The sequence below is a fragment of the Triticum dicoccoides genome, chromosome 4B (genome assembly GCF_002162155.2).
Source record: "Triticum dicoccoides isolate Atlit2015 ecotype Zavitan chromosome 4B, WEW_v2.0, whole genome shotgun sequence".
Lineage (NCBI taxonomy): Eukaryota > Viridiplantae > Streptophyta > Magnoliopsida > Poales > Poaceae > Triticum > Triticum dicoccoides.
The window spans coordinates 145,349,690-145,363,981 of record NC_041387.1 but is presented as its reverse complement, the minus strand read 5'-3'; the positions used below and the strand labels follow the sequence as shown (position 1 = coordinate 145,363,981).

Sequence of the window (14,292 nt, the reverse complement as noted above, 5' to 3'; positions counted from 1 at the left end):
TACATACTACCTAAAAATTTGTACATATACTACCTAATCATTGTTATATATTACATACTACACGTACATACTCTCGGTTTCGACAGATACTACATACAACATACAAAACATAAGTGGTGGTAACTACCACTGCTTGTAGGAAACATTTGTCCTATATATATATATATATATTTACAAATATAACAAAAACTATGGGCTCATATGCAATTTTTTCATGTAACTTGCTTTGAAATATCTTAGATATAGTATATGAACATATTTAAAATAATAAAATAATATATATAGTACCACATGGTAGTATATGAGACATGTGGGGTAACTAGCACCGGGTGGTAGATGGATTTTCCCTATATATATATATATATAGCAAGAGAAAAAAGGGCAAAACAAACTGCAAGGGAAGGGATTGGCAATCCCTGGCTTGAAAAGAAATGGAAAAAATCATCTTTATAAAAAAGAAAAAAGAATATAGCAGGAAAAAAAGAGCAAAATTGTGATGTCAGAAGTGGGGTTTGAACCCACGCCCTCGTAAGAGGACCAGAACTTGAGTCTGGCGCCTTAGACCACTCGGCCATTCTGACGTTGCTGTTGTTTAACAAACAATAAGCTATTTATCCATGTACCTATTACCTGGCTCATTGATTCTTCTTCACGTCTTTACACAGTGAGCATTGCAGTTTTCTGATGTAGACTCACATCACAATCAACTTCCAACCATCATTATTTCAAAAAAAAAAAAAACCCTCCAACTATCATTCTAAAAGGAGAAAAGGAAAGATTGAACTTCCGGCCATCCTTCATCCCCAAAGGCATGATCAGCCTGGCCGATACAATAGGTAGTACTGTATCACCATAAATTTACCCGCAGAAATCAACAAAATAGAGCTTCCTGAAAATCAACGGGGAGCCTTATTTTTTAAGAACATGACACGAGTGCACAGAGTATCGATCACAGCTGCAAGGGACCAACAAGACTATTGGCAAGAGAAAATTATTTTACATGCGTAGAACACACCTACTTCAGTCTTCAGGGAACACAAAATTATTTTATTGGCCTTGTTTTTACAATGCGTCTCAAGTTACTGAATCTTGAGCGGCAGAAAGTACCAACTGACGAAAGCATGCTTTGCCAGTTACAAACACGTGGCGGCGTCATTGTTTTCATCAACAGGCGCGGTACATTCTCGCCACAAATGGCACTGAGAGATCATGGAAGCTTTGTGACGACAAGAGGCATGCCGAACCCAGGCTCGATAGTTAGCCGGAACAGCGGGGCGTGCCGGTACCCCGGCGACGGCGAGAAGGCGAACTTGCTCAGCAGGCGAACGAGCACCACCTTGAGCTCCACCATCGCCAGGTTCTGCCCCGCGCAAATCCTGGGCCCGTGCCCGAACGGCAGGTACATGTGCGACGGCTCGCACGCCGCCGCGGCACCGTTCGTGAACCTGTCCGGCCGGAACTCGCCGGCGTCCTGGCCCCAGACATCCTTGTCGAGGTGCAGCATCGCGATGGCGGTCTGGACGATGGTTCCCCGCGGGACGTCAAGGGCGCCAAGCTTGAAGTCCGTCAGCGCCTCGCGCACGATCAGTGACGCCGGAGGGTACAGCCGGAGAGTCTCCTGGATCACCATGGTGATCTGGAAAGAGGATGTAATGGTTAATAATGCCAATGGCGTGCCTGTTTCTTCAAGACTGATCGATGCATAACGGAAGGGATGCTTTCTCACTGTTTTCAGTCGCCGGAGGACGTCGACGTCGAGCTTTGTGCATCCCCGGCACACCTCTAGAGCCTCGGCGCGGGCATGGTCCTGCCACACCGGGTGCGTGGCCAGTAACATCAGGCACCAGGTGGTGGTGACAGCTGCAGTCTCGTGCCCGGCAAAGTAGATGTTCTTGCAGTTGTCGACGATGTAGTCCTCGGCGCTGCCATTGTAGCTGGCCGGGCAATGGCGAGAGCTGTTGACAATTGAGCGCAGAAAGCCATTATGTTTAGTCTCTATGCAATTGTTGCCATTGTCGTCGTTGTTGCTGATGCTGCTTTCACGGCTGTGTTCCTTTGCGGCATCGAGGATGAGTAACCGAACTTCTTGCTCCAGCTTTTGTATCTCTCGGTTGGCCTTGGTTGGCAAAACCTTCCTGTAATCAACACAATATAAATTATGAAAATAAGTTTCACCTTCTACCCCTAGTTGTGAGCTGTGACAACTTTTATCCTACTTAAAAAATCTTGCCACATTTTACCCCTAAGTTGTGACATTGTGAATCCTTTATCCTATTTTATTTATTATTTTTGCCAAACTGCAAAGTCATCTCCCCTGCAGTATGGTATTAAATTCCCCACCATGTCATGCACCCCACATGGGCCTTAGAGATCAACCATGAATTATTGTTTATATGGGCCCAAAGCCCATCTATGATTCAACAGACTTCGCAGCTGACTGACAGCTTATGAAAAAAAATTCCTTGCAATTCAGTCAAATTCTGTGAAATTGAGTCAAATTTTGCTGCACAGGTGCTGTTAGCTGCACCACACTGCTCCTATCCCATATCTGAATACGCTCCTAGCGAATACGAACCTGAGTTATCTGCCTAGTCAACTGTCTTGTCAAGTAAATAGGGTAAAAGTCTAAAAGCCGTCACAAAGGTCACAGCTAAGGAGTAAAATGTAGCCAGATTTTTTAAATAAAATAACTTTGTCACAGCTCACAAGATCGCAACTAGCGGGTGAACTGTGGAACTTACTCTTAATTTTATGACAAGACTTTGCCCTATGGCAAAACATCATCTAAATTTGAACCACCAGACTATTTTGAAAAAAAGAACATTCGGATATTTACATCACAATTTCAGCGGTTCCTGTCTAATGAATGAGAATGAACCTTGTTTACCCAAATCTGTTGAAAGACTTCTGAACAGATATTCATGCACAAATAGTCAAATATGCAGGTGAAGAATCACATTTCACCTTTTTTTTCTTTCCTTTTTTCATTATGGTAGATATTATATACTTACCACACTGCAGATAATCCAACAAGTGTATCTTGCTGAGAAATCGCCTTCTGAAGCTGCCTGAGCTTGTAGAATATTTCTTCCCCTGTTGTGAAATCGCTGCCAAAACATGCCCTAGCGATTACGTCTGCCGAAAAATTCCGCAAATAACCATCCACATCTATCTCTCTACTTCCTCCTGCGTCATCAAGCATGCTCTCCCATGCTTCTAGCGGTGGGACAGAAGCCTCCACTATTAGTTCTATCATGATCTGCAAACATCATTCCTGTAATTATAATGACTTTTTGCAGAAATTTAACTATAAGGCTGGATCATGTTCTTAGTATTTTGATCCATATTTAAGCATTATCTTAAGCATCTCACAGTACCTTAATCTTCTCCATGAAGAACTCTGGTGCAATGACCTTCCTTTGATAGGCCCATATATCACCATTTGATACCAAGATGCCGTCGCCAAAGAGCGGTTTGCGAGACTTCTGAATATAAATAGGCTTCCCAAGTTCAGATGATGTACAGTGGCTCATGTCCTTGACCATGCCAGGGTCAGAAACAAACAGAATCTCCACAGCCCCTGTTGAGTAGAGGAATACCGAGCCTATTGCAATTTCACAATCCAATAGCATTGTCGTGAGAAGAATGGACCAATATAAGGAACGCAGCATGAATAAGTATTAGTATTATGAATACCATTGACATAAACCAAATAGTTGTATATTAAATGTTATGGCTGGTTTAGCTAGGCCCACCGGGCATCTTAGCCCACAAGTTATCTTAGGTTAATTCTTATGCAAGTTGTCTAGGTTATAAATACTAGCAAATAGGCCCGTGCGTTGCCACGGGAGAAAAATAAATCAGATTATGCAAATTATGCAAGGATGAGATACAGACTTTTAAAATATCACTTCATAAAGTACATCAAAATCATGTCATGATGAGATAAGAGACTTTTAAAAAGTCATTTCAAAAACTGAAAATGTGATGGTCTCATGACGACTTTATTTCCTAAGGCGTCACAACAAAATGTTTTTTGGCTGAGCAAACTGTATTGATAGATCTTGCCTAAGGTAGAATAATGAATGATGTGTCTCGACTTTAGCTAGCGTCGTGGTGTTTTTCATGATCTGTAAAACTATAATACCACAATAAACATAGATATGTATGGAAATAAATTAGACATTTAGTCATTTCATATAGCTTACAAAAACTAACCCATTGAAAAATGTGTCATTGTTTTGGGGATCAACGTTGTAAAGAACACATAAATCCTTTTTTTACCCGATGTGCGACGAACTAAATAAAATAATAAAATAACTTCTCCGGATCTATGGTTTGTTTTGTTCGTTATTTACATATCTGTTTCAATGGATCTGTTTGAATTTTTTTGATCCTTTTCTAAAATTTCATGGTCATTTTTTCCAGAAAAGCGTGTTGAATACACAAGCATTTTCTAAGAATCATGAACATTATTTTATTTCATGAACATATTTTTAGAAATCGAGAATTTCTTTATGACATGCAAACAATTTTCTAAAAATTGCAAACATTTTGATTTCCCGACCATTTTCTGAATTCACAGAAATTTTATGATTTCTCAAAAAAAAGCAAAACTCACAATCTTTTAAAATTTTGAAATCCCGAATTAATTTAAAGACGAGAAAACAAAAACGGATATGATAAAAAAAGGCAAAAAATAAATAAAAAATAGGAGTTTTTTAAATCAAGAACATTTTATGCTTCCATATTTAAGCATTATCTTAAGCATCTCACAGTACCTTAATCTTCTCCATGAAGAACTCTGGTGCAATGACCTTCCTTTGATAGGCCCATATATCACCATTTGATACCAAGATGCCGTCGCCAAAGAGCGGTTTGCGAGACTTCTGAATATAAATAGGCTTCCCAAGTTCAGATGATGTACAGTGGCTCATGTCCTTGACCATGCCAGGGTCAGAAACAAACAGAATCTCCACAGCCCCTGTTGAGTAGAGGAATACCGAGCCTATTGCAATTTCACAATCCAATAGCATTGTCGTGAGAAGAATGGACCAATATAAGGAACGCAGCATGAATAAGTATTAGTATTATAATACCATTGACATAAACCAAATAGTTGTATATTAAATGTTATGGCTGGTTTAGCTAGGCCCACCGGGCATCTTAGCCCACAAGTTATCTTAGGTTAATTCTTATGCAAGTTGTCTAGGTTATAAATACTAGCAAATAGGCCCGTGCGTTGCCACGGGAGAAAAATAAATCAGATTATGCAAATTATGCAAGGATGAGATACAGACTTTTAAAATATCACTTCATAAAGTACATCAAAATCATGTCATGATGAGATAAGAGACTTTTAAAAAGTCATTTCAAAAACTGAAAATGTGATGGTCTCATGACGACTTTATTTCCTAAGGCGTCACAACAAAATGTTTTTTGGCTGAGCAAACTGTATTGATAGATCTTGCCTAAGGTAGAATAATGAATGATGTGTCTCGACTTTAGCTAGCGTCGTGGTGTTTTTCATGATCTGTAAAACTATAATACCACAATAAACATAGATATGTATGGAAATAAATTAGACATTTAGTCATTTCATATAGCTTACAAAAACTAACCCATTGAAAAATGTGTCATTGTTTTGGGGATCAACGTTGTAAAGAACACATAAATCCTTTTTTTACCCGATGTGCGACGAACTAAATAAAATAATAAAATAACTTCTCCGGATCTATGGTTTGTTTTGTTCGTTATTTACATATCTGTTTCAATGGATCTGTTTGAATTTTTTTGATCCTTTTCTAAAATTTCATGGTCATTTTTTCCAGAAAAGCGTGTTGAATACACAAGCATTTTCTAAGAATCATGAACATTATTTTATTTCATGAACATATTTTTAGAAATCGAGAATTTCTTTATGACATGCAAACAATTTTCTAAAAATTGCAAACATTTTGATTTCCCGACCATTTTCTGAATTCACAGAAATTTTATGATTTCTCAAAAAAAAGCAAAACTCACAATCTTTTAAAATTTTGAAATCCCGAATTAATTTAAAGACGAGAAAACAAAAACGGATATGATAAAAAAAGGCAAAAAATAAATAAAAAATAGGAGTTTTTTAAATCAAGAACATTTTATGCTTCCATATTTAAGCATTATCTTAAGCATCTCACAGTACCTTAATCTTCTCCATGAAGAACTCTGGTGCAATGACCTTCCTTTGATAGGCCCATATATCACCATTTGATACCAAGATGCCGTCGCCAAAGAGCGGTTTGCGAGACTTCTGAATATAAATAGGCTTCCCAAGTTCAGATGATGTACAGTGGCTCATGTCCTTGACCATGCCAGGGTCAGAAACAAACAGAATCTCCACAGCCCCTGTTGAGTAGAGGAATACCGAGCCTATTGCAATTTCACAATCCAATAGCATTGTCGTGAGAAGAATGGACCAATATAAGGAACGCAGCATGAATAAGTATTAGTATTATGAATACCATTGACATAAACCAAATAGTTGTATATTAAATGTTATGGCTGGTTTAGCTAGGCCCACCGGGCATCTTAGCCCACAAATTATCTTAGGTTAATTCTTATGCAAGTTGTTTAGGTTATAAATATAGGCTGTAAGATTCTTTTTGGAATTAAGAAATAAGAATACGACAAAGCTATTTTCCTGCCGTCCTAATTTTAGGTACAGATCCGAACGACTCTGTCCCCGTCCGATCCGTATCGCACGGTCCAAAAAAACAGTTCGCGATTCGCGCGGGCGAGAAAAGTAACACACTAATCCCGCGATTCGAACTCCGCTGTCCAGCAAATTGAATCTACCAAGCGACCAACTCAACCGTCAACAACTTCTGGAAAATAATGGAGAGTCATACTACTTGACCTATTTAATCACCGATCCACGTCAGCACAATTAGAGGAATATTTTTTTTCCTCAGATGTGGTTTAGCGTTTCATGCATTGATTCAGGAATTAATTTCGAAGCATTATCTTCCGAACTTCGTTAGGCCATGCACAGCCATGCAGTCGTCCCATTTTTAGTGTCATTTTAATGCCGCAATTAATGCTTGATTCCTTGAATCAAATGGATAAAAGGCAAACAATAACATAATCTTGAGAGTGAAAAATCAACAAGGTAACCTTTTCTTGGCTAATTGAACGGAAACATGCTTGTCCTCCACTATGTTGTCACATAAAGAAGTTGATTAAGTGTTCGATTTTTTTAACACCTCAATAGATTATTTTACATATCGAATAGTGAATCGACGAACTAGCAACCTTGCTGGTTCATTTCACCGGTATTCGAACATTCTTTACTTCCGTAGCCTTTGTACGACTCCCCGTTAACTTTTATATAAATAGCATGATAAATTATGCACGACAGAGTGATAACCCATGCACAAACACCACGATAACTTTTGACCCGGAAAAAAGTTATTGAAAACATATCTTCGACAACTTTTGTGTAAGTGACACGGTAATATACACATCACAAAGCTGGTAATTGACGCATAAACACCATGGTGACTTTGACCCGATAAAAAAATGTTGAAAAAACATACCCCCGATTACTTCTATGTAAATAACATGGTAAATTACACACCACGGAGTTGATAAGCAACATATGAACATCGGTAACTTTTGTCCCAAGGGGACAGATTGTTGAAAACCAACTTACGAACATCGGTAACTTTTGTCCCGGTAGCTTTGGCGGCGGGTGTGGAGATGGGGGGGGGGGAGTTGTCAAAATATACCACGATAACTTCTATGCAAATAACATGATATTCTTTGCGTTCTGAAGACATGATAACTTATGTACACCCCGTGGTAATTTTCGAGCACGCGGTGGGGCGGGGGCGGGGTGATAAAATATACCCCCGGTAACTTTTGTGTGAGTAGCATGGTAACTTACACATCGCAGACCCGATAACTTATGTACCCGCTGGTAACTTTGGCGCCCGATGAGGGGTAGGGGTGGTTGATGAAATATACCCCCGATAACTTCTATGTGAATATCGTGGTAAATTACACATCGCAGACCTGATACCTTAATTACCCCGCTCCTGGTAACTTTGGTGCCGGTAGGGGGGGTAGGGGTGGTTGATGAAATACCCCCTAGTAACTTTTACGTGAATAGCATGGTAACTCACATCGCAGACCTGATAACTTTGGCACGGGGGAGGGGGAGGGGTTGATGAAATATCCCCCGATAACTTTTTGTGTGAATAGCATGGTTACTCGCACATCGCAGACCTGATAAATTATGTGACTCGATCCTTATAACTTTGGTGACGGGGTTGTTTAAAAACATACCCCAATAACTTTCGTGTAAATAGTTTGGTACTATACGCATCGTACACATGATAACTCACATAAACACCGTGGTAACTTTAACCCGACCTGATAAGAAGGTTAGAGAAACCAGGTTTATGCCGCAGTAATATATGTGTAAACAACATGGTAACACTTAGCCCAGAAGTGGTAACTTCTGATCCAAAAAAGTCATCAGAATATATCAACATGGGATCTAGTTTTGAAGCTCTCGTCATGACGTTCTTTTATCTGAAAATTGTTTTTCGATCGGATCAGCTATTTGAGGTACAAAACATTTTGAAGTTTCGGAATATAGGGAAATCTAGGATGACATTTGCTACTCTGTCCTTTAATTCATTTGCACATGGGGAGAAGGTTGGAGGACCATTTTTATGCCCCGGTAATATCTATATAAACAAGATGGTAACTTAGTTATTAGAAACATGATAACTTACTTAGCTTGGGCCTTATAACTTATTACAAAAAAAAACATCGAAACATATCAATATGGGATCTAGTTTAAAGATCTCGTCACGACAAATCTTTCATGTGAACATGAGTTTTTAATCGGACCGATGGTTTGAGTTACAAAACATTTTGAAGTTCTAAAATTAGGGGAAATCTGGGATGATATCGGCTATTATGTCCTCTAGTTTATTTGCACGTGGGCCGAAGGTTGGTTGACCAGTTTTATGCCCCGGTAATTTCTATATAAACAAGATGATAACTTATGAACCAGAGACGTGATAACTTACTTAGCATGAGCCTGATAAAGTCGTCGAAACATACCAACATGAGATCTAGTTTCGAAGGTCTCGTCGTAACGAATCTTTCATGTGAAAACGGTTTTTTCATCGGAGCAACGGTTTAAGCTACAAATCATTTTGAAATTTCGAAATGGAGAGAATCTTTTGATGACATCATCTTCTTTTATTACTTTGCATGCATGCTTACTAAATATTTTTGGCAAAAAAGTAGTCTGCATGTACAGGTGCATACGTGGGCGTGCATGTGCTTATTTTTGATGCGAGGTTAGTTGTTAGTCCATAAGAATATTATCTCTATTGCCCGGTTCCCAGAGGAGCCGGAACCCTAGCCGCCCTCTGCCCTTGCGCCGTTGCCGCCACCCTCCTCTCCCGCGACGGCGCCCAACCGCCGGCGCGGCCGCTCATTGCCTCACCCAGCCCCCTCCTTCCCTTACTGCTTACGTCCCAGGCCTGGCAGGGTACCAGTTCCTACCAATTTGGTAATCAGAGACCAAGTTCCGATCATGTCGCTGCCACCACCACCGCCGGTGTTTTCCAGCGGCTCCACCGCGCCGATGACGAGGCGCCGCCCCTCACCGCGCCGATGACGACGGCACCGCCCCTCACCGCGCTGCCGACATCCGCCGTCGGGACAACCACGCTGGCAGGCCACGTCTCCACCGCGGCCCCGCCCGCGCCACCATCCCCGATTCCCTCTGCGCCACCGCCGTCCGTTGTCCTCACACCGGAGCAGGTCATGGCCACCCTGCGGGACCTCGTCACCACCGTCCAGAGCCTTCACCTGCAGCAGCAGCAGTACGCGGCCGGACCCTACATGCCCCTGCCGACGGCGCCAGTTGCCGCCTACGGCCACACGCCGTGGCCGCCACAGGGCGTCTCCCCGTACGGCGCCCCTTGGATGTTGCCGTTCCAGGCGGCTCCGCAAGGCGGCCCTCCGGCTGCCGCGGCGCCCCTCTGGCCTTTGGCGCCGACGCCGTCATCAGGCCCCTGGCCGCTACAGCAGATGCCACAGGCGGCGGCCACCGGACCGCTGCAGCCGTTCTCCGCGCCGACTTGCACCGGGCAGCCGCTGCTGCCGTTCCAGGCGGGACACCCCGACGGGTCCACGTCGGTCGCGGCCCCTCGGTAGTACTTGCAGCCACCCTCCCCCGCGGCCACCGACGCCCCCGCCCACCCCCCGCCACCGACGCTACAACCACCGGCGCCGCCCCTGCCTAGCTCGGGGGCACCCTCACCGACCGGCCTCCCGCTTCATCAGGTCCAGTTCCCGCCCTCCCCGTCGCCACTTCCAGCGTGGGCAGCTGGGTCTTCGCCATCACCGATCTACACCACGGCGACCACCGAGCCGACTCCGTTCCCGCTCTTCGACCGGCCATCCGGCTCCGTCGGCCACCACCCGGAGTACTCCGACCAGGCGCCCCCCGCCTTGCAGTTCCGCTCCTCTGAGACCGTGCGGCACGGCGGCCCGACACCGACACCGCCGCGGTTCGCCAAGCTCGACTTCGCCACGTATGACGGCACGGAGGACCCCCTCAACTGGCTCAACCAGTGCGACCAGTTCTTTCGCGGGCAGCGCACCCTCGCCTCGGACCGTACCTGGCTCGCCTCTTATCACCTCCGCAGCGCCGCACAGACATGGTACTACGCTCTCGAGCAGGACGAGGGCGCCATGCCTACTTGGGAGCGCTTCCGCGAGCTCTACCTCCTCCGCTTTGGGCCCCCGGTTCCGGGAGCCGCCTGGCGGAGCTCGGCCGCCTTCCCTTCACCTCCACGGTGCAGGACTACGCCGACCGTCTCCAGGCCTTGGCATGCCATGCGTCGGGTGTGACGGCGCAGCAGCGGGCCGACCTCTTTGTCGGTGGCCTTCCGGATCACATCCGCGTGGACGTGGAGCTTCGGGGACCCCAGGATCTCCAGTCGGCCATGTACTACGCCCGCGCGTTCGAACGCGCGGTGGCCATCCAGCAGGAATCACCGTTCCGGACCGCTGGGTCGCGACCCGGGCCGGATTCCGCGCAGGGTCGGCCTGCGCAGGCTTCTGCGGCACCCCTCACTGCGACCGCGGGACGCCCGTTCTGCCGGCTCACCCCAGCCGAGCTCCTCGAGCATCGCCGCCAAGGGTTGTGCTTCAACTGCAACGAGCCCTACACGCCCGGCCATGCCTGCCCGCGACTCTTCTACCTGGAGGTTGCAGACTACATTCCGAAGGACGCCGTCGCCGCTGACCTGGCCGCCCCAGCTGTCGAGAAGGTGTTGGACGCTGGCTGATCGCCTCGAGGAGTTCCGCAAGCGCTTCCCCACCTTACAGCTTGAGGACGAGCTGTTTGTGCAGGCGGGGAGAAGTGTTATGGCCGGTTTAGCTAGGCCCACCGGGCATCTTAGCCCACAAGTTATCTTTGGTTAATTCTTATGCAAGTTATCTTAGGTTAATTCTTATGCAAGTTGTCTAGGTTATAAATATAGGCTGTAAGACTCTTTTTGGAATTAAGCAATAAGAATATTATCTCTATTGCCCGGCTCCCAGAGGAGCCGGAACCCTAGCCGCCCTCTGCCCTTGCGCCGCTGCCGCCACCCTCCTCTCCCGCGATGGCGCCCAACTGCCGGCGCGGCCGCTCATCGCCTCACCCAGCCCCCTCCTTCCCTTACTGCTTACGTCCCAGTCCTGGCAGGGTACATGTTCCTACCATTAAATCTATGTTAGATATTTGGCAATTGTTTTCGTACAATACAGTTCCGACTAGACTAAATTTCCTTAGTGTATAAATTGGCTAGAAATACATGGTCTTATGATATGAAATGAAACAACATATAAATATTTTTTTCCCAGCATTTTTAAGCAACAAGCTAACTACTGATCACACATTTTTTTAAGGCATATTTGAACAGCATCTTCATGGGACAGGACAAAAAGATCTATGAGCTAACTACTGAGACCATCCTACATACCCAACTAAGGTTGATAAGGATGTTGTTTGCCACCAACTATGAGCAACACGACACAGTGCAAAACATGTAACTGAGTATAATGTAGCTTTATCATTTGAACGATACGGTTGCTAGGGTGGATGCGTTACATTAATGAAGTTTACAAAGCATAAATAGAAACAGAAACAGAGACGATATGGAGTACAAGATAGTGTTGTAGGCTTTGTGGCACTGTCATGCCGAATACTGGAAAGATTGATTTGTCACCTCAACAAACTGTAGAATATAAACTGTGTGATCTTATAGTCCCATGTCACAAGAATAAAAACATCCATGCGCAATCTAATCAATAACATACTAGAGATGAACTCAAAGCAAAGAACATGTGTACTGTTAAAAAAGACCGAACAAAAGGGTGTGGTTTTACTGCAGAAAAAATTCATGCATGGATGGAGCTTTTGACCACATACCATATGTTTCCCTCCAGATAAGGAAGTGAGGGAAGAGGGTGGATATGTAGTTACTGGTGTCTTGCTTCTGCGCAGAAACAGCCTCTTGTCGGATTCTCTTCATCTCCTGGGTGTTGCCATAGAACAAAGTAGGCCTGGGACCCCTTACACCCTGCTTCCTCAGCTTCTTTCTTATCCTCTCTGGCCTCAGCCATAGTATGTCACAGATGTACAACAGAGGTAACCCAAGAAGTATGGGAAGAAGCAGAGCTAGCAGATGAAGTTTCTCCATGAGACAGACAGAGTAGGGGAGAGAGGGGAGACTGCTTGTCAAATAATATATACGATAAGTGGCTACCTTGTTCATGTCCAACTACTACATAGTGCATTATGCAATCCACTTGATTCTCATCGGTTTTAGAACTCGAGGATATGAATGCTATTTTGTCTTGTCCAGTTTTTGATTCTTTATTATCTTGCTTTCAGGTCTTGGCATCTACTGACAGTATTCTGCCCAGTTGACTTTTTAGTAATATACATGTGGCGTATATGTTGATTGATAGGTTCTCCGTTAGCGAAGCAAAGCATAATTTTAAACAAAGGAGAAAAATTCATACCTGGTCACCAGATGATAAGGAAAAAAAAACATTATTACCTACAACAATGTTCCCTTGCAGGCTAAGTTATCAGATGGAAAAAACCTCAAGGCAAGAACAAAAGAAAGCACATAAATAGATTTGAGAGTAAGAGTTCATTGATGATGATGCAGCTCAGCCTCTGTTGAACTGTGTAAAGTGGTGGGGGAAAATAGGTGGACCGAATCCGGTAACAACTCAGATAAGTTCAGAAACCCTGTATCAGCCTTTTTACAGAGACGACACCGGCAGCAATCACGTTCTGTTCCACAGATGAAACCTTGCTGCAGGCGCTGCATGCTCTGCGATTGGCACCGACTGCTTCATCGAAATCAGGCTCCTCCCAACCGCACATCATACTGGTATACATGTGTTCATTTGGTTGTGCAGTGTCATGTTGAATAATGACCCGCTATGGAGACTTGGAGAAGCATCCAAGTCCCCACCGTAGTTGCCAAAACTGATGTTCAGTTCGATTTCGCTTACGACAGAATGGATAAAACCAGCCGTCGTGGGAGAACCAACATCTGCTTCATGACCATGCATAGCTGAGTTGACCAGAGCTCCTGGTTGTGGGAATGAGGCCCCAATGGATTCAACACTCGCGGCCCTGGATCTCGGCCTTCCTTCGCCGTCTTCTCCTGTCCTGGTAATCACCTCCCTACGAATAGCGGAAGCAACCTCGTTACCCACGGCAAAAGGTCATGTGCAAACTAGGGAGCGAACACCTGGTTGACCGGAGGTGCCGGCGGAGCTCGTCGCTGCTAGACCGCCGACTGATCCGTCGCGTTAATTGCCAGCACAGCGCGCCGGCGAGAAGAAGAATTGGGGATTAATCCAACCTCTTGCAGATACTAAAAACATCGAATGCTGTGAGAATCTCTGAGAATCGGCGGGAGCAACTAGGAACGGCGACGTCGATGAGGAATGGGAATCGCAGATGAAGCGGAGGAACGCGACGACGGACGGAGTTTTTTTTTTTTCTTTAGGGCGGACGGAGTGAGCGGTAGCAGTAGAATGGGGTTTGGGGGGCTTGGAGAAGCAGCGTAGCGAGAGTGGGCCTACTCGAGAAATCTCAGCCCATTGCCACTGAGATGGCTCGGCCGGGCCCACCATCGTGCCTCTCTCTCGCGCGCGGCCGCGCCTGCTGCGCTGCTGTCACTCCTGCGGCTACGCCTCCCCACACCG

General features: G+C 44.9%; 1 protein-coding gene and 1 non-coding gene across 2 annotated transcripts; both read right to left on the bottom strand.

Annotated features, from left to right (window-relative positions):
* Positions 1 to 497: 497 nt before the first annotated feature.
* On the bottom strand, positions 498 to 581 carry TRNAL-CAA. The gene has a single exon. It is a non-coding gene; the product is annotated as a tRNA-Leu (tRNA).
* Positions 582 to 886: 305 nt separating this feature from the next.
* LOC119295520 (cytochrome P450 714C3-like) lies at positions 887 to 12,877 on the bottom strand. The gene is made up of 5 exons (XM_037573950.1): positions 12,491 to 12,877; positions 6,185 to 6,411; positions 3,012 to 3,259; positions 1,727 to 2,135; positions 887 to 1,636 (listed from the first exon to the last, which is right to left on the bottom strand). Exons 1-5 carry the CDS (start codon positions 12,834 to 12,836, stop codon positions 1,208 to 1,210), a joined length of 1,659 nt encoding a protein of 552 aa, XP_037429847.1. The 5' UTR covers positions 12,837 to 12,877; the 3' UTR covers positions 887 to 1,207.
* Between the last annotated feature and the right edge of the window lie 1,415 nt (positions 12,878 to 14,292).